Here is a 26,515-nt window from a genome sequence, read left to right as displayed (position 1 = left end):
ATTAATACATTTTCGGAGATAGATAGATAGATTGATTGATTGATTGATTGATTGATTGATTGATTGATTGATTGATTGATTGATTGATTGATTGATTGATTGATTGATTGATTGATTGATTGATTGATAAGACATGTATTATATGATGTATCTCAAGTTTGATTCTATTTAAACGTGTATACATATATGTCCAAACATAAACAAACGGATCTTGTTTGTCAAATGTTAAACTGTGAAGGGAGCGAAACAGGGCATGCATTAATTTGTTTTATTTTATGCCTTCCGTTGGTTTATAGAGAAATATCAGTGAATTAAAACTGATAATTTCACTGTTAAAACAGTGAAAATTATAAGTGAAAATTATCGATAATTTTCACTGTTTTACCGGCACTATTTTTTTACCCCATTGTGACCCCCACACATTCTTTCACCAAGAGCGAAAACTCTTCGATGAATATTTATATCAGCATACGGAGTAACTTCCCTTGAACATACATGTGCACACTGTTAATGTTTTTACGCTATAAATAGACTCCGCATATTTATACGACAACATGACAAACAAATTGTGTCATCATATGATTATTCATTTTTTAAATGATGTTATCGGTGTTTTTTTCTTTTCACTTGATTTACGTGTGTTGCATTGTAAATACAAAAAAGTTATTGTTTAACGTTTGTTTTCTTGTGAACTATTTGTAACGCTTATTGTAAAAGCGGTAATGATATTTTGCTGCGCCCAAGGGGAAATTGGTTTGAACGGATTGGCAAACGTATACAAATATTAATTTGTGAGCATAAAATAAAAAGAAAATTTGTTGGATTGGGTGGAATATCGATTTTAATTCACTCGTGATCATAGAAAAATATATTTTCACTCGTGGCTGGGCCACTCGTGAAAATATAATTGTCTATGATCACTCGTGAATAAAAATCGATATTCCACCCAATCCAACAAATATCCTCTATAGAATAGTTATATTTTTATGCCCCCCCCCTTTCCAAGAAGAGGGGGTATATTGTTTTGCACATGTCCGTCGGTCGTCATGTCCACCAGATGGTTTCCGGAAGATAACTCAAGAATGCTTAGGCCTAGGATCATGAAACTTCTCCGGTATATTGATCATGACTGGCAGATGACCCCTATTGATTTTCAGGTCACTAGGTCAAAGGTCAAATTCACAGTGACTCGAAATAGTAAAACGGTTTCCGGATGATAACTCAAGAATCCTTACGCCTAGGATCATGAAACTTCAAAGGTTCATTGATCATGACCGGCAGATGATCCCTATTGATTTTCAGGTCACTAGGTCAAAGGTCAAGGTCACAGTGACTCAAAATAGTAAAATGGTTTCCGAATGATAACTCAAGAACGCTTACGCCTAAGATCATGAAACTTCATAGGTACATTGATCATGACTGACGAATGACCCCTTTTGATTTTCAGTTCACTAGGTCAATGGTCAAGGTCACAGTGACTCGAAGCAGTAAAATGGTTTCCGGATCATAACTCAAGAACGCTTACGCCTAGAATCATGAAACTTCATAGGAGCATTGATCATGACTGGCAGATGACCCTTATTGATTTTCAGGACACTAGTTCAAAGGTCAAGGTCACAGTGACTCGAAACAGTAAAATGGTTTCCGGATGATAACTCAAGAATGCTTACGGCTAGGATCATGAAACTTCATAGGTGCATTGATCATGACTGGCAGATGACCCCTATTAATTTTCAGGTCAAAGGTCAAGTTCACATGATAACTCAAGAATAATTAGGCCTAGGATCAAAAAACTGCATAGGTACATTGCTCATGACTGGCAAATGACCCCTATTGATTTTCAGATCACTAGGTCAAAGGTCACAGTGACAAAAAACGTATTCACACAATGGCTGCCACTACAACTGACAGCCCATATGGGGGGCATGCATGTTTTACAAACAGCCCTTGTAATAAATGTCTTAGTTGCTCGTCATAAACTGTATATGATCGCAAATTTCATAGAAAATGTGAAAGCTGCAACCGTGATAAACAAGGTATATATATATATATATATATATATATATATATATATATATATATATATATATATATATATATATATATATATATATATATATATATATATAGGGTACCCGAGTTCTTCTTTTTCGGCATAGCTGTTTAACGTCACTTTTGACATTGGAAACATGACCGCGTCTTTGTAAGACTGTTTTACTGCGCGTTCAGCATGAAACAATTTTATCTCTAATGAAAAGGCTTGATATATATAACAGTTTTACACTCAACTCTTGACATCAATACAGTTTGTGTGTGCACCTTTTATTTTAAGAGGAATGCCAGCGCCAGAGCGGTTTGTACTTAAAGGCTATGTTCTCATATTTAGTAATTACATCCATATTCCTGTCTATGTACTTGTATACTTAAGTTCATGAAAGTATCGTTTTTCCTATCCTGATATTCGTTTTGGCCAAACCATTTTATATTGTTTTCGAAATTGAACATGTAACACGTAAAAGTATTAAACAAGCCGTTGGTCCAGCAGTGGAAGCGTGGCCTCACTTTAATGCATTGCATTCCAACCCGCAAGGTATCCGGGTCAGTTCGCGGCCAGTAAACTAATCGTTATATAATATAGACGCTATCGCGTGAACTAGGTGAACTGGAATTTTCTTTACACCAGAAATATGTTAAATGAAGATATTCAGCGATATAATAATGGTATGTCAATAATAGATTCTTAATGTGTTTTCAACAATACCATGATAAATATTATTTTTGATTAATTAAACAAGAGTTATTCCACCATATTGACTAATGTATTAAGCATGAGCGCGATGATTCTCGATACGGTTATTAATCGAATCAAATAGCAATGCCCGACAAACCACTAAAACCGGGTTTATTCGAAGAACGCGCGTATAAGTATAATAAATATGTACGGATACTTCGCGTGTGGCCGGTTGACTCGTATGTTTTAATTTCACTTCCATTCTTCTTTTTGGTTTTTTGTTTTGTATCTATAGGATTATGACCAGCAATATGTAATAATGTAAAATAAGCCGCGAAAACTCTGCGTAACATACTGTACTGCGTGTGATGCAGCTTAGAACTCCACAGAAAAAGGCATTCGCTATCTTTGATCTCATTCATTGAACTCTTTACCTTTCACCAACTCCAACCACAATCAACGCCGTTTATCTTTTTTTAAAGATATTTCTTGTTCTTCTTAAACCCGTACACCGCCCGGAACTTCTCGGACGTCATCACTTTGTCGGACGTGAATCACGCCCAAAGAAAGCGAGATATCGTCTGCACGGCGACCGGAAACTCGTTGCCACAGAATCTCGCGATTAAGTCCCAGTATCCGAACGGTCCGTCCCGCAGCACCACGTAGTCTTTCTTGCAGCCCTCGGACTCCTCAATCGCGAAAGTGTCGGTGAAGTAGAGTTCGATGAAGAAACCTGACGGGCTGAAAGTTTACATGCTTCACTTAATGTGTCTGTGTGTGTATTCTGAAGTTTATTAGGTTCTTCCGATCCTGAGGCTGCATTATATGTGAACAGGAAGTGTGTCCCAGCATTCCTATACTTAACTACTTTATGGACTCAAGGCAGTTGGGACGAATTTTGAATTTAAGCCGCAATTTCCAGCTATTTAGTTCTTACAGAACGATAAAAACAATTTGGTGCGCTCTTGCATTGTAGTGGGGAGCCGGAAAATACCTCACCTGACCGGTATGGTGACCACCAACCAAACTCATATGCTTCCGGGAACGTGGATTGAACTGGTTCCCTAAGGTAAAAAGCGCATGTTCCAAACACTGCGAAAACCAGACAGCCACTGTATGTAATTAAAGTCCCTTTCTTTAATATATTTGAGCAGTTCTACGGCAGAACTGCATTAGTGATTTTTACACCATGTTTTGTGAAAGCATATCGCTATCATAACAACCAGGAAATAAAACGCGTTTCAGTATGTTGTAAACCATTCCATAATGTGTTACCCTATGTACGAGCGTAATAATTATAAACGGAGCAAGACAGATGACGAAATTAATAATGTGGTTATGCTCTTACATTGTTAATCTTATATTAACCAATACTGCACTAGAATATTAATTTTCGACTCGGGTACTACTTAAATGTACCCCGGGAACTCTTAAGTATACTTAAATGTACCCCGGGTAGGAAAAGATGCTAACACGTACCCGGCCAATTTAGGCTGTACCCGAGTTTTATTCTCGCCCACGATACGATATCGAAAAGCGCGCAACGGAATACGAAACAATATTCTCTTTTAAAACCTTCTAAAACATGCTTTTTGAGTGGAAGTTTCGATAATATAGAGGCCATTTTACAGAATATTAACATTAATATGAACAAATTTAATATGAAAACATAGCCGACAACGACCGATTTTGCGTTAGAATTCCCGGGTACGTTTCAGTATATTTTTCGTACCCGGCGTACATTTAAGTAGAACCCGTCAATGACAAATCGGGCACATTGTGCTAACAACGCCGAGTACTGCACTATAATCCTTAAAGAAATTGGTGTTGTTAACTAATATTGTTACATGAATGTATTAACTTATATTACACAGATGTGGTATGTGTGTGTTTGAATTTATGTCGTTTCGACGATTGTGTAACTCAAATTGCGTGTACATGTATATTGATTAATTGATTGTGTCGTTACCACGCATTTGTTATCTCATTCTCACGCATAATTATATTGATTCTAAATCTTGTTTTTAATTTAAAATGACAAAATAAGTCGTTACCGCGAGTCGGTTTCCTCGTCATCAGTACTAAATAAATCGTTAGCATAAGTAAGTTATCTATAATCAGGACTTAGTAAGTAAACCGTGTTTTGTTTATAAGTATCAACCCAAGCAGTTGGGTCCCAGTCAGTTTTTGGGGCGATTGCCTTCTGCAATTCGCCCCATAGGTAACATTATATACGCATACCGAAAAATGTAGCCCGTTACTGTATTTAACCACTTTGCATCAGATTATGTATTCGCAAACAAAATAGCTCCGATAAGCGCGTTCCATCCATGGCAACGTCTTTTCGCTGGGGCATTAGCACCCGAGTAACACGAAGTCCTCATGGAAGGTGTTTACAGCGACGAAATATCGGTTTAATACTGAACTATCTACACTTTACCTATACAGCGCATTTATGTTCTCTCGTTTAATGAAATCAACTGCGTTCGCGATATGGGCGACACAATTTAATAACAACGCGATACATGTTTTACTGTCAAAGTAAACATCTCAATGTTCTCTTCGCTACAAAGTATTTTTATGACAATTCGCCCGTGCTTTTCATGCGAGTTTTGAACTTTTTACTTACACACGAAATACATGTTGTGGTTGTCACTTTCACAGCAGCTAATTAATTTGCGTAAATGTTTTCCAAGTAATTAAAACAATCTCGTATATGTCCGTCCTAACAGTAAAACATTATCAACATTTATTTTTTGTTCCCATAAAGTCACTATATGACCTACACTGTGTCGGTGTGACTTAAAATCCAGCAAATAAATTAGTTGAATATATATATTATATCACTAAGTCAGAGTTAAAACCTAGGTCACCAGTTCAAATGATGATAATCAAAATTGTATTCACAAACGTTTCGCAGTTATGAATTGGCACGTATGACAATGACTAGTTTTAAAAAACAGCATTTACTTTAAAACCAATAGCTAACTCATATATTATGTTGATAACCTGCCACCCTTCCTTAATTACATCTGTTTTACTCAACAAAGTTGATTGGTTGACATCACGGTGTAGAGCGGTTTTACGACCACAAAATTTGAGCAAAATCGCCCCACCAGTATTTTCAGTACTTTGATTATTTTTGAGACGTCTTTACCGATGAACATCTTTACTCACGATTCCTATCCTTTATTACGGGCACTTGGCAGTAGACAGTCGGAACCCCTCGATATAACCAGCAGTGTTTTAAACCGGCAATGTCAAAACGTGTCCCGTTTGAGGCTCGAACATTCGACATTCCGCTCCGTAAGCGAACGCCCTATTCACTAGGTTCACTAGGACACGGAATGTATATTTGAATCACAGGTGGTCAGCGTGTGACTATGATAATAATGAGTATATATATATATCACTTGCTAACTAACTTGCCAATTCTATGAAGAAGGCACCCTGAAAAATTGATTTGTTCATATCTTATTTATACATCTGTTCAGTCATAATTGTGATAGTAAACACAAACGTTTGTTATAATATAATTGGTCTTTACACGTTAATGCAATAAACAATGTTTGCTAAATTATTACCAACATATGATTCGTTCGTAACACAATCTAAATTCAACTGGTTTCAAACAAAAGAGAAATTCATAAAATTTAATGTAGATTAATAAAAAATAAATCATAAATTTAAAAAAACCAGCCAGCAATATCGTAGTGTTTTTTTTTACAATACGAATTAGTCACGAGCAATAACGATATTACCGATATCGATATGTGTAAGTATTTTAACGGTTATCGAGTTATTATAATAACAAAAAATTTACACAGTTTTAATTAACTTCCTAAAAAGTTCTTGTTCTTCCTACTAAACATTATCATCCACAACATATAATATCAATAAATACGTTGGTTTATTATAATTTACTGAATATTATTTAGTGTATGCACGAAATTAAAGGAAAAATACATCAAATTCAAGTTATAAGATGGCTTGAGAAAATAATCCGATCATTGTTAATTTGATATTATTATTCTACACTTCGTTCGGAAATATAAAAATTATCAAAAAAAAATGTCTGTACTGCTATCTGTGAAGACGTTTCCTGTTGCTGTGCCAATTTTGATGGAAACAAATGCAAAAGTTGATATTTTAATTGGTTTTGCCAATGCGCCTGTTTCGAGAGTTATGCGTAAGAAGGGACCTTCACAATAAGACATAACTCTTAATACCGATATTATTGAAATAATTACACAGATCGATATCGGTAATATTATTTTTGGGAGCCGTTGCTCTTGTCCCATGCGTAAGTCGGTGTAGACCGGGGCACAGCTGCCGGCAAACGACGTGTACCCGAAGACCAGAACGAATTGACTCAGTTGTCCTTTGTTTACTTTGTTGACAGCATGACAATAAGTGCAGTGTTAGTGCACTTACACCGTTTTCATAGGGAGTTGTATTTTCAAGCAAACGGTGTCGTAGTTAATTATTTATGTCAACAATAAAAGGTCCGTGCTATTTTTCGTTTATTTTCCGGATAAATTTTATTTAAATTATAATAGTTAAATCGTCAGAAATAAGATATGATCACCGAAACGCACAGACAGATCACATTTTACATTTTATTTTAACTTGATTTTATTTCATTGACGATCCCGCTGACCAAGATTGAGAATTATTGAAGTTATTTTGTCGGTAGCAAGACACTTCGACCCCTACCCATTTTAGATGACTCTTCGACCCCTTGACACTTCGACCCCTATTTTCAATATTGTTATTAAAGAAACATAGACCCCTGTTTATTTTAATAAAGACACTAAGACCCCTTAATCAAAACACTGAAATAGCAATTATTTTTGTACTTTTGGGCTGTGAATATGCTATTTAAAATTCAGCAATACATGTGCTTAGAAACTACATTAGAAATTAGATATTTATCACCACTAAAATTTGCAATACATAGTTATATTAATAACTTTGTGCTACTTAGTGGAACCCTAATGATATAAGCAGCAAGAGACCAATAAACGCATATTTAGACATCATTATTTCTTTGATACCAACATAACCAGAATTCATGTTTACTGTCTATAAATTATTTTAAGAAATTGTTTATGTTTTGGTCATTTTCTCAATTAATTATGGGGTAATATGTTAATAACGGACATATTTCATACAATGTGTTTGCAAATATAGTACTAGAATGACATGTTTCAGTTTTTATGAGAAGAATTTAAATAGAAATGTTGAATATCTTTATTAATTATGGAGGGTGTTGTGCAGTATTACGGATATAAAAACTAAAGCCGACTTTCTATTGAAAATTTTCGCTTAATTTTCTGCAATTAAGTTTTTGTTGTTGTCACTATAGTTTAATTATATTGTTCCTGTCCTGAAACATGTTTTTCGGGGGCATGGTGGCATGTGAAATTGTGTTGCAAAATTGTCATCTAAATAATGTGTGGGTTGGTTAATTTAATAATTGACAATTTGGCATGCTGTTAATTGATGCCTTACTGTATATTCCATAAATGCCGAAATTGTACTGTATGTTCCATATCTCATGAAACCTGTTTTATTGGGACACGATAGCGCATGGACTTGTGTATTGCAAAATTGTGTGACATATATCATCCAAATAATATGTTGATTAAATTAATTCAGTTATTGACATGCTATTTGATCTAATTGAATGTATGCATATATTCCTTATCTGGTGCAGATGTATATTCCAAAGTGACTCAGACTTGTGCTATTTTTGTATTCTTTTTTCGTAGTCATTCATCATGAAGATCATTATGGATTTTGAACAATAGCTGCAAAAATGTATGTAATATTTTCTTTAAAAATGAACTAAACAATATTTTAGTGTATTTTAATCATATTCCACACACAATATTATTATCTGAATCGATACGTTGCAGGGCCTTGTAGGGCGTAGGTCGCAACGGGAGAGAGACTAGTCCAACTGTGGATTAAGCAGCGCAGTCCTAAAACTGTTGACGGAAGCTGCGCACACAACACTGTCACTAAGTTTGTTCCAGTCTAATACAGTTCTGGGAAAGAAGGAGTTTTTAAATTGTTCGGTTTTACACACAAAAATTTTAAAGCACTTTTTATTATTTGTCACTTGGTTTTCTAGAATGTTTGTAGCTTGATAGTCATTAAATAGTTTAGGCTTAACGTTTCTTTAATTTCTTGCTGGTGTTAGTATGTCATGACAAGGTAAGGCTGGCACCTTCTTCCCGACAACTTTGTACAGGAAGATGAGTCGATTGGTCTTTCGTCTGTCCTGTAGGCTTTGGAGTTTCAGTGTTTTCAACATTGAAGATACACAGCCTTCGTCCCGCGAGCGGTAATCTCCTGTGATGAATCAAGCCGCTTGTCTTTGGATGCGCTCGATCTTGTCAATATGCTTTGCTAGATGTGGATCCCATACCACAGAGCTGTACTCAAGTGTTGATCTGACTAACGCTAAGTAAGCTGTTTTTCTACAGGTGATTGGGCAGTGTTTGAGGTTTCTATGTATGAATCCTAGGGTACAGTTAGCTTTCTTGATTATTTTATTGATGTGGGTGTCCCAGTTTAAGTTGGAGGATATTGTGACGCCTAGGTATGGATTTTCTTCGACCTGTTGGAGGATGTGTTTATTTAATTCATAGAAGTGAGATGATCTGTTGTTAATACTCAGAATGTAACATTTTTTGGCATTGAAATACATTCCCCATGAAGATGCCTAGATTTCCAACGCTTTCAGGTCATCTTGAAGGGCTATGTGGTCTTGTATGGATCGTATGGGCCTGTACAAGAAGCAATCGTCTGCGAACAGTCGTACTTGTGACTTAACTGTTTCAGGAAGGTCATTTATGTGGCACAAAAACAAGAGGGGGCCGAGAACGGTTCCTTGAGGTACTCCCGAGTCAACATGGGCGGTTGTGGATTTCTCCCCGTCTAGGACAACTTGCATGTTGCGATTGGTGAGGAAGTCTCTTTGCCATGTATTCAGTGGGCCATTGATGCCATAACCGGAAAGTTTATTCAGGGGCTTCTCGTGTGGGACGGTGTCAAACGCTTTCGAGAAATCGAGTATGGCCATGTCTATTTGGCTTCCCTTGTCGTAGTTTATTAGGAGGTCATGGATGGTTGTAATAAGTTGCGTTTCGCAGGAATAGCCAGATCTAAAGCCGTGGTTGAGTGAAGTAAGTATTTTGTTCTGTTCTAGGTGGTTAAGTTTATGTTTGCAGATTATGTGTTCGAGAAGTTTACATGATATTGTCATGCCCTAGATTGTTTATGAAAACATGTGTTTATGTTCATGTACATTGTTCATTTTTACCGTTTATGTTTTGCATCTAAATGACTATGTCACTGTTATTTAATGCTTTTATTGGATGCTGTGTGGAAGTTAGAGCTGATAACAGCCGATGCCTACCTTTTGCGCTTCTTTATTATTTGTAATATCCTTTTTAAAAGTCTCATTGTTTAAGCGTCTGTTAATGTGGCAGCCATTTTTGCATAAACAGGAAGTTGATTTCCTGATGCTGACATAAGTGCCTTCTGGGTAGTTTACACTGACTACAGTATTTTGACAGTTTCGTCATACAATATCTTTTGTTAAATACTCATATTCCTTCTTAAAAATTGTTTAAAAAGGTAATAGTCATCTTTATAAATGATTTATTGATTTTATTGATATGTATTTGACTACTGCTTCATTGTAATATCGTCAGAAATATCATTTTAATATGAGTGACATTTACCGTGTCAAGAACGCTCAAATTTTATTGTGCGCTCTTGCGCGCTTTACTGCTCGTTGTTTGTGCGCTTTTTGTGCACAATTCATATGTGCGCTTTTACGTTATTATTGCACAACGTTATGTGTGCGCTTTTGGAGAGTATAAAAGGCACTGAAAATTCTCATTCGAGGACTCTGAACTTTGTTTTCCTAGGTGTGAGACCTATTTTATTTTTCTTATATAAGCATTTAAAATACATTTTTCAATAAGACTTAGCTATTAAAATTCAGACTGAATTTTATAAATACTTAAAAATTGCATTTGTCATCTTTTTAGAACATTATAAAATAGAAAGTGCAAATACTTAACATGACACATGTACGTGTATATTGCTGTATTATAATGTAAATGTCTGAAAATTAATCTGTCTGTTAAGAAATATATATATTGAAAGTTGTTATTTATTTATTCGTTATGAATGAATAAAATTTAGAAAGGTTATAAATCTTGAGTTTGTATTTTTTTTTTGACAATTTTAAAACAACTGAATAGGCAAAATGTTATTCTTAGTTTACTGTTTATCAGAGTCCATTTTAGTTCCATGTTAAACTTGAATAAAAGCTTCAAGTTTGGAAAAGTTAAAGAAACTGAAGTAAAATCACAGCTACCGCTCGGCTCGTGACATAATTTATGGTGGCAGCGAAGTGGAATCTTTGATTTCTACATAGATTCAGCGATTGAATCCAGTCTTCGAAAGCAAAATGTCAGACTCCGAATCAGAACAAGAGAATGAAGTATTCTTCAGAACAGCAGCTAACCAGCATTCTGAAGAACCATATCAAGAAAATAAAACAGCACCATCATCATCTAAGTCCAGTACCCCTAGATTAAACAAAAGTGTTTCCAACGTAGAAATGTCAAATGGCAATACAACCGACTGGATGAAAGATGCAGTCACAAATATGGTGTCAATGCAAAATCAGATGTCAAATGCTTTACAGAATGTTACAACACTTCTAGCAAATTTATGTGATAAAAACAACAAACAAGTACAAATTTCCCCCCAGGAACAGGAAGCAAACAATAACCATTTCCGTAATGACAGAGGTCAGGGTGAACAAATGTGGGACATTGGCTACCAGCACCCAAGGGAGAACAGGTCTTATGACAGGCAAACAAGAAGTGTAAACCCTCATAAATGCAGTTCAAGCATGAAAATCCCTTCTTTTACTGGCAAAGATGAGTGGAAAGTATGGATTAACAGGTTTGAAATTATTGCTGAAAGACTTCATTGGAATGAAGAAGAAAAACTTGACAATTTATTACCAAAATTGCAAAGCAGTGCTGGTGAATTTGTGTTCACTCAACTGAATCATGAAGTTTTAACCAACTATAGAGAACTTGTTAGTGAAATTAACAACAGATTTAGGGTCATAGAAACTCCAAGAACTTTTGCTGTAAAATTTAGCAAACGAGATCAGAAAGTAGGTGAAACAGCTGAGGAGTATGCTGCAGAACTTAAACGTCTGTATGACAAAGCCCATACAAGGAGAGACTACAGAACACGGCAAGAAGATTTAGTGAGAAGATTCCTGGACGGTCTACGAGATGAAGAAGTGCGGTCAGAAATTGAGTTTATTAAGGAACCCGAGGACATTGATGAAGCAGTGTACCATGTTGTAAATTACATACAAACCAGAACTAGGCATCAATTTCACGATGACAGAAAGAGAAAATTTGTGCGTAGAACTTCGGGATCAGAAAATGAAATAGATTATGAAGTGATTGAAACAGATAATGACGACACTAGCCAACATGCCTATAGAGTCCCAAACAAGAGCCAGCAAAAGCAATTTAATTCAGAAAATACCAAAACATGTGACATGAAGACTGATATTTCAGGAGAGGCTGCAAAAAGCAAAGAAACTGATGTATTGCAACAAGTTCTTGAAAAACTAAATCAGTTAACCCAAGCCCAACAACAACAACAAACTACTGAACATGGTTTTAAGCAAAAACCCAAGACAATTAAGTGTTATTCTTGTAACCAAGAAAATCATTTTGCTAGGGATTGTCCATTGAAGAATGCCAGGTATCAGAATGGGCAAGTTGCAAGAAAAGACTTCTATCAAAATCAGCCTTTAAACATGAAAGGACCAAGCCGATTGGCCGAGGGGAGGTCCTGGCAAGCATAAATGGCCATGATGACTCAGCAAGTGTAGCCGAAGAAATTGTGCGGCGCAAAAGAGCATTTAGTAGTGGTGTCTATATCAAAGGTAATATTGAAAATGTGCCAGTTATTTTAACAAATGATACCGGAGCAACAAGAACAATCATTTCAGACAGAGTTTACAATAAATTGGACCCTAAAATTAGACCTCAGCTTAACAAATCAGCTTGTTTGACAGGTGCAAGTGGAATTCCTTTAAAAGAATGTGGAAAAGCATTTTTTAATATTGAATTAGGGCCAGTTTCAATGTACAAAGAATTGATTGTTGCTGAAATTGAGGATGATGTTTTGTTAGGAATAGACATTCTGCAAAATGATGATGGAGGTCCCGCAGATATACTTTTGTCAAAAGGAGTAATAGTTTTGAAAGGCAAAAATATACCATGTATTCAAATTGGAATGAAAAACAATGTTCGAAAAGTAACAGCAGCTGACCATTTCATCATTCCACCTCTCAGCGAAGCGGTCATTGATGTGTTTATTGAGCGTAAAGAATCAGATGATGTGTCTAAAAAAACAGATTTTATTGTAGAACCTACACAACACTTTTGTGAAACATATCCATTGAAGATGGCCTCAGTATTAGTTGATATAAATAGAAACCCGACAAGCAAAATACGTCTTTTAAATCCATTCCCATATAGTGTAGATATTAATCAAGACTCAGTATTAGGCCAAGCCGAACAAATCGACAGTATAAAAAGTACACTTAAAGGTCAAGAACACACAGCGGAAGAGGACAATCATTTCTCAGTACGCCGAGTTACTTTCAGTCACAAATCGGAGCAAATTATCAATAACGTGCAAGAAGAAATATCCTTAGAAAATAAAGAAATTCCAGAACACTTACAAAAATTGTACGATACGTCTGTTAAAAATTGCAATGAAGAAGAAAAACAAGTCATAGCAAATCTGCTAGCTAGGTTTCAAAACAGTTTTTCTAAAAATGACCTTGACATAGGTTTGACAAACTTAACAGAGCACCCTATCAATACAGGTGATGCACAACCAGTGAAACAAGCTCCAAGAAGAGTGCCAATGGCGTATGCCGAAGCAGAAAAAAAGGCAATAGAAGAATTACTGGACAAGGGAGTAATAAGAAAAAGTACGTCACCATGGGCAAGCCCTATTTTGTTGGTTATGAAGAAAAATGGACAGGTCCGACCATGCATAGATTATAGAAGAGTAAATGCCCTTGTCAAACCAGATGGATTTCCCCTGCCGCGAGTGCAAGATTGCCTAGATGCTGTAGCTGGTGCTAAATATTTTAGCACATTTGACCTTACTAGTGGATATTTCCAGATCCCACTCAAAGAAGAAGATATACCAAAAAGTGCATTTGTCTGTAAATATGGACATTATGAAATGTTGAGAATGCCGTTTGGACTCAACAATGCTTGTTCAACCTTTCAGAGGACAATGGAGCTTGCTCTTCAAGGTTTACAATGGGAAACATGTCTTATTTATATTGATGATGTGATTGTCTTTGGCACCGATTTTAGCCAGCATATGAGCAGAGTGTATGAAGTTTTAGAGAGAATAGAAGCTGCTGGATTGAAGTTGAAGCCCGAAAAGTGTGAAATTTTACAGGAAGAAGTCTTGTTTCTTGGGCATGTGGTATCGAAACAAGGAATAAAGCCTAACCCAATCAATGTTGCAAAGATAGTTCAGTGGCCGGTACCCACAAATGTCTTAGAGGTCAGACAGTTTGTTGCTATGGGATCATATTACCGTAGATTTGTTAAAGATTTTGCCAAACTTGTTAGACCAATGGTAGAGCTCACGAAGAAAGATGTGACATTTAAGTGGCATGATGACTGCCAAAGGTCTTTTGAAGATCTCAAGAAGATTCTGATCAGTCCAAATATAATGGGATATCCACTTCAGGTTGGAGAATTCTGCTTGGACGTTGACGCCAGTGACATTGGCATTGGAGCTGTACTTCACCAAAACCAAGATGGCCGTGAACGTGTTATCGCATATGCAAGCAGAGCACTTAACAAGAATGAAAAAAACTATTGCGTAACTGAAAAGGAACTTCTTGCAATCCGTTACTTTGTTGAATATTTTCGACAATACTTGTTAGGCCGAAGATTTGTTGTGAGAAGTGACCATCAAGCATTAAAATGGCTTTTCAAGCTTAAGGAACCAAGAGGAAAAATTGCAAGATGGATTGAAATCTTGTCACATTATGACTTTTCTGTTGAATACAGACCAGGACACAAGCAAGGTCACTGCGATGCCTTATCAAGGTGTAGAAACCCAAGAGACTGCGACTGCAATTTAGAAGACATGAATGAGCCTCTAAAGTGTGGTCCGTGTAAGAAGTGCACAAAAAAAGCACAAGACATGGTTCATGAAGACTTTTGAAATGATTGTTTGACGGGAGTAAATGCAACCTGCAAAGGGCAAACGTGCGATACCCAACCAATAAGGTCAACAAAACAAATGGAAGACAAGCCTGAAAGTTCAGGACTTCAAACTCAGCTTCCAAACTTTGTACCATGGGCATGCAATAAATCATTAGAAGACCTTCAGAAGTTACAATCTTTTGACCCAGATATAAGCTGTATTTTGGAGGCGAAAAAAACAAACAAAAGGCCCAGCTGTAATGACATCTTAGCACTCAGCCCAGCTTCGAGACACTATTGGGTTCTCTGGGATGTTTTATTTGTTCGAGATGGATTATTATTTAAGAAATTCATAAGACAGAACCAAACTGATGAGCACTTGCAATTTATTGTTCCATTTGTTATGAAAACTGATGTTCTTTTTGAACATCACAACTCTGTAATTTCAGGTCATTTGGGTGTTAAGAAGACCTTAGAGAAAATTCGGCAACGGTATTTTTGGTATGCAATGAAGACTGATGTCCTTTTGCATGTTAAGAGGTGTGACACATGTGCTGCGAACAAAAAGCCAATGAAGACACCTCGAGCGCCTATGGGTTCAATTACAACAGGTGCACCATTTGATGTGCTTGCAACAGACTATCTTGGTCCACTGCCGCTCACAGACCGGGGTAACAGATATATTCTGGTGCTAACTGATCTTTTCAGTAAATATGTTGAAGTAATAGCTGTACCTGATCAGAGCGCAGAGACGTGCGCATCTTGCATTCTCAATGAATACATTTCAAGGTGGGGTTGTCCGCTAAACATCCTTAGCGATCAAGGTCGAAACTACGAGAGCAAGGTCTTCAAGGAGTTGTGTAGAATGCTGGAGATAAGAAAGATAAGGACCAGTCCACGAAACCCACAGTGCAACGGTCAAACAGAGCGTTTTAACAAGACCTTGGTGCGTATGATAAAGGCCTACCTTTGTGGAGAACAAGACCAATGGGATAAGAATCTAGGATGCCTCGCAGGAGCTTATAGAGCCACACCTAGTGAGTCGACCACTTTGACCCCAAACCTTCTTACCATTGGCAGAGAAGTCCGTTTACCATCAGAGTTGGTGTTCGGTAGCACAACAACATGCGACAACAACACTATTACATCGTATGGAGATTATGTCGACTGGCTGCGGTCAAGATTTCAAAAGGCACATCAGGTAGCAAGGGATCACCTTGGGACTGCTGCCAAGCGCAACAAAGCAATTTATGATGCAAGAGTGTCAATAAACATTTACAACACTGGTGATGTTGTTTGGTATCTCAATGAAGCAAGAAAGCCTGGAATAGCACCGAAGTTAGAACGAACATACGATGGTCCTTTTCTGGTGAGCAAGAAAATTTCAGAAGTGAATTTCAAGTTACAACTAGACAAGCAAGGAAATGAAAAATTTGTTCATCTTAAAAAACTCAAGCCATACCAAGGAGATCAAGTACCAAAATGGATTCTGAAAGAACAACGGAAGTTAAAATTTTAAACCATGATGTTTCATATTGTGTTTTAATATATTTTGTGTGCAGTTATACAATTTGTTTTAGTGATGTACATGAGTGTAAACCAAGATTGTATGAACTTCATTGCATTAGATGATGCAGAGAAAAAGTAATATTGTTTATTTATTTGTGTCTTAAAAATGTGTATTTTAAAACTGTAAAAGTATTTGCACCTCAAAAATCACAATGGATACATAGTTATGGAAAAAAATCAGCTCTTGCCATTGTTGTAATAAGTAATGTCAACAAAAGAAAACAGTATTTGTGATGGAATAGTGCTAATGTGATTCTGTTATAGAAGAGATGTATAGTTAACTTGTGGCATGATAAAGTTGTGAAGTTAAAATGTCAGAGAGTTGTTTAAAGTCTTAAGAACGGGTATTCACGGTATTGAATAGGGAAAGATTGACCTTAAGTATGGTCGGGAATGAATCACCATGTGTGATGGGCAATGAGCCGGGAACCGATTGATAAAATGCAATGATTAAGAATGAGAACGGGTTTTGAGTCTGACAAAATAATCGTTATCAAGTTAACAGTGTAACAGAAAGCACAGCAGTGAATTTGAGCGTTGTTGATATTTTGCATTTAAATTTTCATGCAGTGAAATTATTCAGTGTAATTTTGTGTTAAAGCATTGAAGTGTGAAAAGTGTTTAGTTAATGTGTGTTTTTCACTTTTCATTTGGAGGGGAAGCATACAGAATTATACATCGTTAAAAATACAATGTGGACAAAGATCCATTTTGTCTGTGATGTAATTGGACAAGAAATCAAAATTATGGATGAAAAATAACAACATGTTTGTTATTTATTTCAGTCGCAATCTCACTATCATCCTTCATGTCTGTATCATCCTTCAACGGTCAACGGCGTCGCGCCTACCAATGTTTGAAATGTTACCACCGGATGGATAAGGTCTACATAGAGGCAAAGTACCGTGTCTACAATCATTTCCTCAAGGAACACATGAGCCTGGATCAAGCCCCGTTCTACTGTCGCCTTTGCCTATTCAGATGCTTCAAACGAGAAGAACTTGACAAACATGTCAGCAGTTTCCGTAGACATCAACTCGTGCTCCAAGAAAAGAACATACCGGACAGCCCTGATTTCCTTGTCTCCAATCCGACTCCATACTCCATTACCGACCGAGATGTTGCTATCCTTTCTGCTGAAGACAGCCAGCGTCACTGGATCTCAATCTCTAAGAAACAAGACATCCTTTCTCAAGCAATGCAGTCCGCCCTACCAGACCTTAGTCCTATCAGTAACTTTCCCCTCTCCCCTTTTCTGCAGACTATGTCACCATCTCAACCTACCAGACCGACTACCCTTCAAACTGAGCTACCCACTCAACTTCGTCAACAGCAGCCCATCACTTACATCAACCTGTCTGATTGCGTTGGCCCTCTTCAACAACTTATGAACGTCCTGGGAACATCAACCAACCCAACATTAGCCCCAAATCAAGCCACTTTGTCAAACCCTTCACCTCCTAACGTCCAATCGTCTCCTGCAATACAACAGGAATCACTCAACCAAGAAGATCCTCTGAACTCTCTTCCAACTATTGATGAATGTCGCGCCCTCGCCCCGGAAGTCACATCTGACACCAGCAGCTCTTCGTCATCATCCTCTTCGTCGTCATCAGCCTCATCCACCTCTTCTGCTGTACGACACAAAGAACTTATGTCTGTGCTGTCCCAAATAAACACCAACTTACAGAATCTTCACTCGGAAATACATAAACAGTATCAATTCAACTACAATTTTGCAAGAAGTATGACAGATCTTACTGACATTCTCCGGCATCAACATCAATCCACCCAATCTGCTGCTGACCGTCATCCCCCAACATCGCTTCGTGTTGAGTCCACCCACAACAACCATCAACACCATCCAGACCACTCTACCTCCCAAACCTCCACCATCCGTCATCACCACCGCGACAGATCACCTTTGAGATCCAGGAATAATGAAGCAAGACACGAGAAAGAAAACCATCGAGAGCGACGATTTGTTCATCATAGAATGTATTAGAAAAGTTCTGTTTTGATTGAAACATTGTTACATAGTCATTTAACATGAGTTACAATCTTTTAAAATCTATGCTTTTTTAGGTCAGTCGTTAATTTAAGAAAAAGTGCCTTAAATTATCTAGTCATTTTGTTAAGAAGGTTTAATAATTATTTAAGTATAAATGTTTGCAAGTGAATACATGTTGACCAATTAACTTTGGTATTCAAGATGAAATTTGGTATTCAGGATTTTCTTGAGAGTAAATTTTTTGTTGTTGTTGTATGTAAAAATATTGCTGAACAAGTCAGTTAAAATATTTACATTGTGTTTACTTGTACAAATTGAAAGTCTAGTCATCACATTATTTATATTGACTTTCTCTGATCTCAAATAATTTATTATTGTACATAGGATTGAAATTTGTTGTGATTGTTTTTACAGCATTTTGTTGTATGGTAGTTCTTGTGCTTTAAGCAGTGAAACATAACACTGTACAAAGTGTTGTACCTTAAAAAATGCTCTAAATCACACTGTACAAAGTGTTTATTTTTTTTTTATATATTACAGTTTTACTGATATTGTAACTGTTAGAGAGTTAAAGTACAAATTTTTAATTACTTAATTATTTAAAGGAGGACCTTTAAAATTGAAGGAGGGGTAATGTCATGCCCTAGATTGTTTATGAAAACATGTGTTTATGTTCATGTACATTGTTCATTTTTACCGTTTATGTTTTGCATCTAAATGACTATGTCACTGTTATTTAATGCTTTTATTGAATGCTGTGTGGAAGTTAGAACTGATAACAGCCGATGCCTACCTTTTGCGCTTCTTTATTATTTGTAATATCCTTTTTAAAAGTCTCATTGTTTAAGCGTCTGTTAATGTGGCAGCCATTTTTGCATAAACAGGAAGTTGATTTCCTGATGCTGACATAAGTGCCTTCTGGGTAGTTTACACTGACTACAGTATTTTGACAGTTTCGTCATACAATATCTTTTGTTAAATACTCATATTCCTTCTTAAAAATTGTTTAAAAAGGTAATAGTCATCTTTATAAATGATTTATTGATTTAATTGATATGTATTTGACTACTGCTTCATTGTAATATCGTCAGAAATATCATTTTAATATGAGTGACATTTACCGTGTCAAGAACGCTCAAATTTTATTGTGCGCTCTTGCGCGCTTTACTGCTCGTTGTTTGTGCGCTTTTTGTGCACAATTCATATGTGCGCTTTTACGTTATTATTGCACAACGTTATGTGTGCGCTTTTGGAGAGTATAAAAGGCACTGAAAATTCTTATTCGAGGACTCTGAATTTTGTTTTCCTAGGTGTGAGACCTATTTTATTTTTCTTATATAAGCATTTAAAATACATTTTTCAATAAGACTTAGCTATTAAAATTCAGACTGAATTTTATAAATACTTAAAAATTGCATTTGTCATCTTTTTAGAACATTATAAAATAGAAAGTGCAAATACTTAACATGACACATGTACGTGTATATTGCTGTATTATAATGTAAATGTCTGAAAATTAATCTGTCTGTTAAGAAATATATATATTGAAAGTTGTTATTTATTTATTCGTTATGAATGAATAAAATTTAGAAAGGTTATAAATCTTGAGTTTGTATATTTTTTTTGACAATTTTAAAACAACTGAATAGGCAAAATGTTATTCTTAGTTTACTGTTTATCAGAGTCCATTTTAGTTCCATGTTAAACTTGAACAAAAGCTTCAAGTTTGGAAAAGTTAAAGAAACTGAAGTAAAATCACAGCTACCGCTCGGCTCGTGACAATATTGAAGTTAGAGATACAGGTCTATAATTCTCTGCCAGGTGAACATCTCCTTTCTTGAAGACAGGGGCGATGTTTGCATTCCGCCAGTCACTTGGTAGCGTCCCTTGGTCCAGTGATTTCTGGAAGATATATTGCATGGCTGGGGCTAGTTCAGCTGCACAGTTCTTGAGAACAATGGTTGGGATACTGTCTGGGCCTCTAGCTTTGGAAATGTTCAAATCAGCAAGTAATTTCTTTACGCCTTCCTCTGTTATGTGTAGTGGGGGTATTGATCTTGTTTTCTTGTTAAGGTTGGGTAACACCCCATCTTTATCTTCTTTGGTGAAAACTGAGCTGAATTGGTCTAATAGTATCTGTGCCTTTGTTTTGCTATCATTCATAAGTTGACCCAATTTTTTAAGCGGTGCTACGCCTGTGTTGTCTTGGCGGCGTGACTTAACATATCTCCAGAATGGCTTTGTGTTGTTTTCGTCTAGTCCGCTTTGTAGGGTGTTGTTTATGTAATCAATTTCAGCCTTTTTAAAAGCCTTCTTGCAGTGTTTTTGGTAGCGCTTGTAGGTGTCCCAATTGTTGGTTACCTTGGCTTTCTTGTGAAGTCTTGCTTTGCGCTTTGTCATCCAATGTAGATCTTTCTTGAATCAGGGTAGGGATTTCCGGTGTTTACACATTTTGGATGGAACATGTTTGTCTACAATTTTGTGAATTCCTGACTTTACTGTTTCCCATAGGTTTTCAATTGGTAGTGATGGGTTAGATGCTAATATGGTGGCTGATAGTTCCTTTGTGGCTTCAGATATGGTAGGCCAACTCGCTTTAGAGTATTGATATATTTTTCGAGGATGTTGCTTGATCACATGGGGAATAATATTAAATTCTGTGACAATTATAGCATGGTCACTAATACCTGGTACTGATGTGGATGTTTAAACCAGTGAGGGGTTATTTGTAAACACGAGGTCTAGGATGATAGATCGTTTTGTGTCGGTTGATCGTGTATCTGTGAGAGACCATGTTCGATGGCGAAATCAATAAGTGCTTGTTGGATTTCTCTGTCTGGTGCGTCTTTGGATACAGTTTGGTGTGGCCAGTTTATGTCAGGGCAATTAAAGTCTCCGGCTAGTATGATGGTTTTGTCTTTTTGATTATGGGATAGTCTTTTAAATGCAATGTCTAGTTCTTTGATGTCATTCCTATTTCTATGGGGCATGTAGAAGGAGCATAGGAGAATATCCCTGGTGTCTCTTACTTTGACCTTGGACCACACAATTTCACATTCACTTGTTAGGTCAGGGAGTGCGTCCATTACAATGCCTTCACGCGATGCTGTAAATACACCTCCACCGGTTTGTATATTCCGGTCATTTCTGTGGACGCTTAGAGTTTCTGGAAATACTTCGCAGTTCTTGATAGCATTTGGCTCCGGATCTTTTCCTGGTTTGATGCCTCGTAGCCAAGACTCAGTACCACAAACAAGGTCTGGCTTTATGTAGTCCAAAGATGCTTTAAATAATGAGCTATTTGTCCGTACGCTGCAACAGTTCACAGTTAACAACCGAATGTTTGTTGGTAGTGGTGGTCTCCCAAGTTCAGGGTCAGCTGATGTACTAGAATAATTTCTTGAGCTAGTCCGTGGTGGTGATACAGTGTTTCGGGGCGAGTATATGTGGTCTCGCCTGTTACTGTTGAGTGGACTGCTTGTATGCGGAGGATCAAAACACGATGAGGATACTGACTCCATTGTAGAGTTCGAAACTGAGAGTGGAGTGAAAAAGTTTGTTGTGTAGAGTTCAAAACTGTTAAAAGTAAAACTGTCCACATTTATGCTTTCACACTTGCAGCACAAACAGACTACTTGCGATTTCTCCAAGTGAGACATTGTTTTGGGGCCAATATCTTCACATGATTTGTGATACCAAATACTGCAGTTATTGCAGCATGCGCCTTTTTGGGACCAGTTCACAGGGTCGTTACATAGTCCACAGGGTTATGTTTTCTTTTTCCTAAATGAATTGATATCACAATACCATTTGTGTTTATTCATTGATCATTGAACATGTTAGATTCTGAGAAGTGTGTTTGTAGTAAATAATTTAGTTTATAGGTGATTTTTTTATATAAATAATGTCCAAAGTATTTCATGAACACCTATTGAAAGCCCTATTATACCTATTCCCTCTCCTTTGAAAGTATTTTCATATGATCAAGTATTACACGCATGACTGACTGTCACATAATGCATATCCTTTATCACAAAAATCAATTCTAATAAGAATATTTATGTTAAATATATAAAAAATAAACAGTGGTCAAAGTGTCTCAAAAATAAAAAAACAGGGGTCCAAGTGTCTTAAAAAAAAGGTCTAAGGGTCGAAGTGTCAAGGGTCGAAGTGTCTGACATTCCATCTGTCAAATTAGGATACCACTCTTTCCTTAAGATGAATGCATACCTATAGATTAAGACATACCCCATTTTTGAAATTTATGGTTTATTTTATTAATCTACATTGAATTTTATGAATTTAGAAAATTCACACGGATCTCTTTTGTTTAAAGCCAGTTGAATTTAGATTGTGTTACTAAAGAATCAAATGTGGGTAATAATTTGGCAAACATTGTTTATTGCATTAACGTGTAAAGACCAATAATATTATTACAAACGTTTGTGTTTTCCTATAACAATTATGACTGAACAGATGTTTAAAAAAGATATGAACAAATAAATTTTTCAGAGTGTCTTCTTCATAGAATTGGCAAGTTAGTAAGTAGAAGTTGCATATGTATCTTATATCAAGTTTGCCATTATTATGCTGTGGGACATGCAAAATTAGAAATGGCGCGGCAGAGGCCGATACATATCCCCACGTTGCATGCTGTTAGTAAAATGAGTGAACATCTCTGACCTGGCCCCACCCAAACCCCCATAACAATAGTGTAGGAGGAGCTGGTTGCCAGGACAGACGGACAGACAGACTTCGGAGATAAGCACATATTTTAAAAAAGTGTGGGGATAATACATGTAAATGTCTCACTTTTGTTAAAATAATGGTCATGCCTGTATAAAAAGTCCATGTAACTCTTTAATGAAAAGAGGCTATTATACAGTCTAGTTGAACGAAAAGAGGCTATTTACTCTAGAGCTCTAAATAGTAACTTTAGTTAACCTTGAAATACAATATTTTGGCTGTGAGATCATTAAATTCATTAATACATGAGGTAAAATGATAAAAGTGCATAAAAAGATCAGCAATTGTAATTAGATATAAATTCGTTCAACAATTCTTAAAGTTAATTTAAGAAGAGTGTATTCGATAGTGAGATTTTTTTTGCAGACATCACAAATGCTAACTGTTATCTGTATACGTATGCATGTAACATATGTTTCAGACGCCAATAGATTGCCAAAGTAAATCTTCATTAAAAGCATGAGCAGCCATCATCGTAAGCACTTGGCCAACTACCTGGCTTCCAAGAAATCTGGCCAGCAATCTAGCAAGAGTGCATCTAGCAGCAATGGCAGAAGTCCTGGGAAGTACAGGTAACATATTTGTTGGAACATTAAAGGGACTTTAATACAGATGTCATGTATTAAATGTATCTACTAACAAAACTTCAATGTATGAAAAAGTTTTTAATAATTATAATAGCAATAAATAAGATTCAATAAAAAAAATGTGCCTGACTTTGGGTTCAAACCTGGCACCTCTAGAAGCAAAAGCTTACATGCTCTAACTATGGCTCGATTGGTCATTGTCGGCTTGGGTACTTCTTACATGTACCCAGGGTACTCTCAAGTATACTTACATGTACCCCGGGTATGGCAAATATACTTAATCGTACCTGGTCGATATTAGACTGTACCCGAGTTGAACTCCCGGCCAAAATCCGATGTCGTAAAACGCGCTACCGATTATCTTAAACTTTTCTTTTAAAAAACTGCATCAACATGCTTTTTGAGTATGAGTTTTGATAGTATAGACTAAGAGGCCATTTTACAAAAAATTGACACAAATCTGAATATAATATATTTAAAAAAATAGCGGACAACGGCCGATTTAGCGTTTAACTTCCCGGTACATTTTAGTATATTTACCGTGCCCGGAGTACATGTAAGTATACTTAAGAGTAACTGGGGTACATGCTAGTAGTACCCAAGCCGACAATGACCAATCGAGCCTAACATTTTAAAAAATTTAAAACTATGTTAGTAATGCACAATTTTCCCTTATTGTCAATGAGAAATGTTACACAGCCTTTATTATTATTCGGATCTTGATAGTTGATTATCAATAAACAAACAATTATTAAGAAAAATTCTTGATCAGGAATGTTAAGTTGCTTGTTTGAATGAAATGCATACATTCTTCTTTAACCTGTTTAAGGTCATTTGAGTCAATGGAAATGCAAGTTTGTAGTATATTTATACACTTTACAATCCAATTACAACCGATTACTATGCTTCATTTCAGATATAACAGACTGCCATAATTAACATTAAGCTGACTAACAGTTGTATAGAAATTTAAGATGTATTCAAAATAAACATTATTGACAGTTTTAAATACATTAAAAATCAATTCAAATGAATATACATTAAATAAAGGTATACTTGAAAGCATTTGAAATGAATCAAATTTGCAACATAACAATTCTATTTACCACCAACAATGTTAGTGAATAACTCCTTAACAACTTTTTTTTGCAGTGTTCTGCCAGATATATCAACTTTGAGTGTCAAGGCCAAGAAGTTCTCAGCTATGAACACCAGATCTGCACACTCCCAGACCCAGCCTAGGGTACTAACAAGAAAATCTGGAAAAGATGGCATTCTTGAGTAATTACACACAAAGTTCTATCATCTTCAGAATAGCCTATTCCTCTAAAAAAAACATTTTCCCGATTGCGATGTGAAAGCTTAACAAATATATATTTAAGGAAACGAATTTTAAAAACAGGAAAGGCTGGCTTTCTGGAGGTTCTAGACACATAATCAGTCCCTTGATAGTCACAATTTTTTATCAGTCTTTTTGCACAGATGCTGAAAGGTCCTATTTGGTTTTTAGGGAAAAGTTAACAGTTGGGACTGTTAAGTGTTATGACTATGTGTGTTGAAAATGTAGGTCAGTAAAACTTATCATTTACCGTTAAGTTTTTATGTGATCATTACTTAATTTATTTATTTAGTCAAGGTGGTCAATATGCTGCTGTTTTATGAAGACCATATCAGAACAGAACAAATATTTTATTCACTGAAGCATATTACAGCTCATGGTGATTAATAAATAGCATTCATACATGCATGAAAAAAAAGTAATATAGATAATAATAAATTATTCGTGAGAGTGTTGTGTGTTTATGAACACACTGAATTGAGTATTTATACTCCACTTTATATTAACAAAAAACAGTGGAAACAGCCACACACAAAAATCACATTCATTTCATAATCATTTCATAATACACTGTACATGTTAACAAATTTAGCGTTAACAGACAAAAACAAAGTACATTCATTTCGTATTAAATGGTAAATAAATAACAATAATAAATGTTGAGTTAAAAAAAATTATTTCTTTTCTTAAAGCATGTTACAAATACAGTAAATTGCTAACTTCTGAAGGGTACCTTTATTATAACTATTTAAGAGTTTCAAAAATTTCTGCAAAATTGGTCTTATTGAATAGTGTTTTGATATGTATTTGGATCTTTCTTCTAAATAAAATAGACATCTAAGTATAAAGTGATATTCGTCTTCTAAATCGTAAAGACTACATAAAGTACAAATTCTTTCATTTCTGATAATGTTATAATGTCACATCCTCTTGCCCATAATTGGTCGATTTTGCAAGTTGGAGTGGCTAAAAGTATATTTACAACATTTAATTACTTTTTTTATTTTTGTTTTGATTTCGATACTTTTAAAACATGGTATAATCAGTCAGCTTTAGAAATGTAAAACTGGAAAAAGGACTGGAAATTATAAACATGCAATCAAAACACTTATTACAAAGGTTTTTCTGTACTAGTATTTATAACTTTTTTGTTTTCATATCTTTTTAGATCACCTGAGCACAACGTGCTCATGTTGAGCTTTTGTGATCGCCTTTTGT

General features: G+C 36.0%; 2 protein-coding genes across 9 annotated transcripts in view; one reads left to right on the top strand and one right to left on the bottom strand.

The window, feature by feature from the left end:
• LOC127832613 (protein O-glucosyltransferase 2-like) overlaps window positions 1-26,515 on the bottom strand; it is a 209,525-nt gene that overhangs the window by 88,887 nt on the left and 94,123 nt on the right. The window lies entirely within an intron of this gene.
• LOC127832615 (F-box only protein 15-like) overlaps window positions 1-26,515 on the top strand; it is a 126,569-nt gene that overhangs the window by 59,684 nt on the left and 40,370 nt on the right. The window contains exons 2-3 of the mRNA XM_052358141.1: window positions 23,793-23,943; window positions 25,111-25,239. Coding sequence (XP_052214101.1) covers window positions 23,831-23,943; window positions 25,111-25,239 — 242 coding nt within the window. The 5' untranslated portion in view covers window positions 23,793-23,830. The remainder of the gene's footprint in view (window positions 1-23,792; window positions 23,944-25,110; window positions 25,240-26,515) is intronic.

The sequence above is a fragment of the Dreissena polymorpha genome, chromosome 5 (assembly GCF_020536995.1).
Source record: "Dreissena polymorpha isolate Duluth1 chromosome 5, UMN_Dpol_1.0, whole genome shotgun sequence".
Taxonomy (NCBI): domain Eukaryota; kingdom Metazoa; phylum Mollusca; class Bivalvia; order Myida; family Dreissenidae; genus Dreissena; species Dreissena polymorpha.
This window is presented reverse-complemented; position numbering and strand designations above follow the sequence as displayed.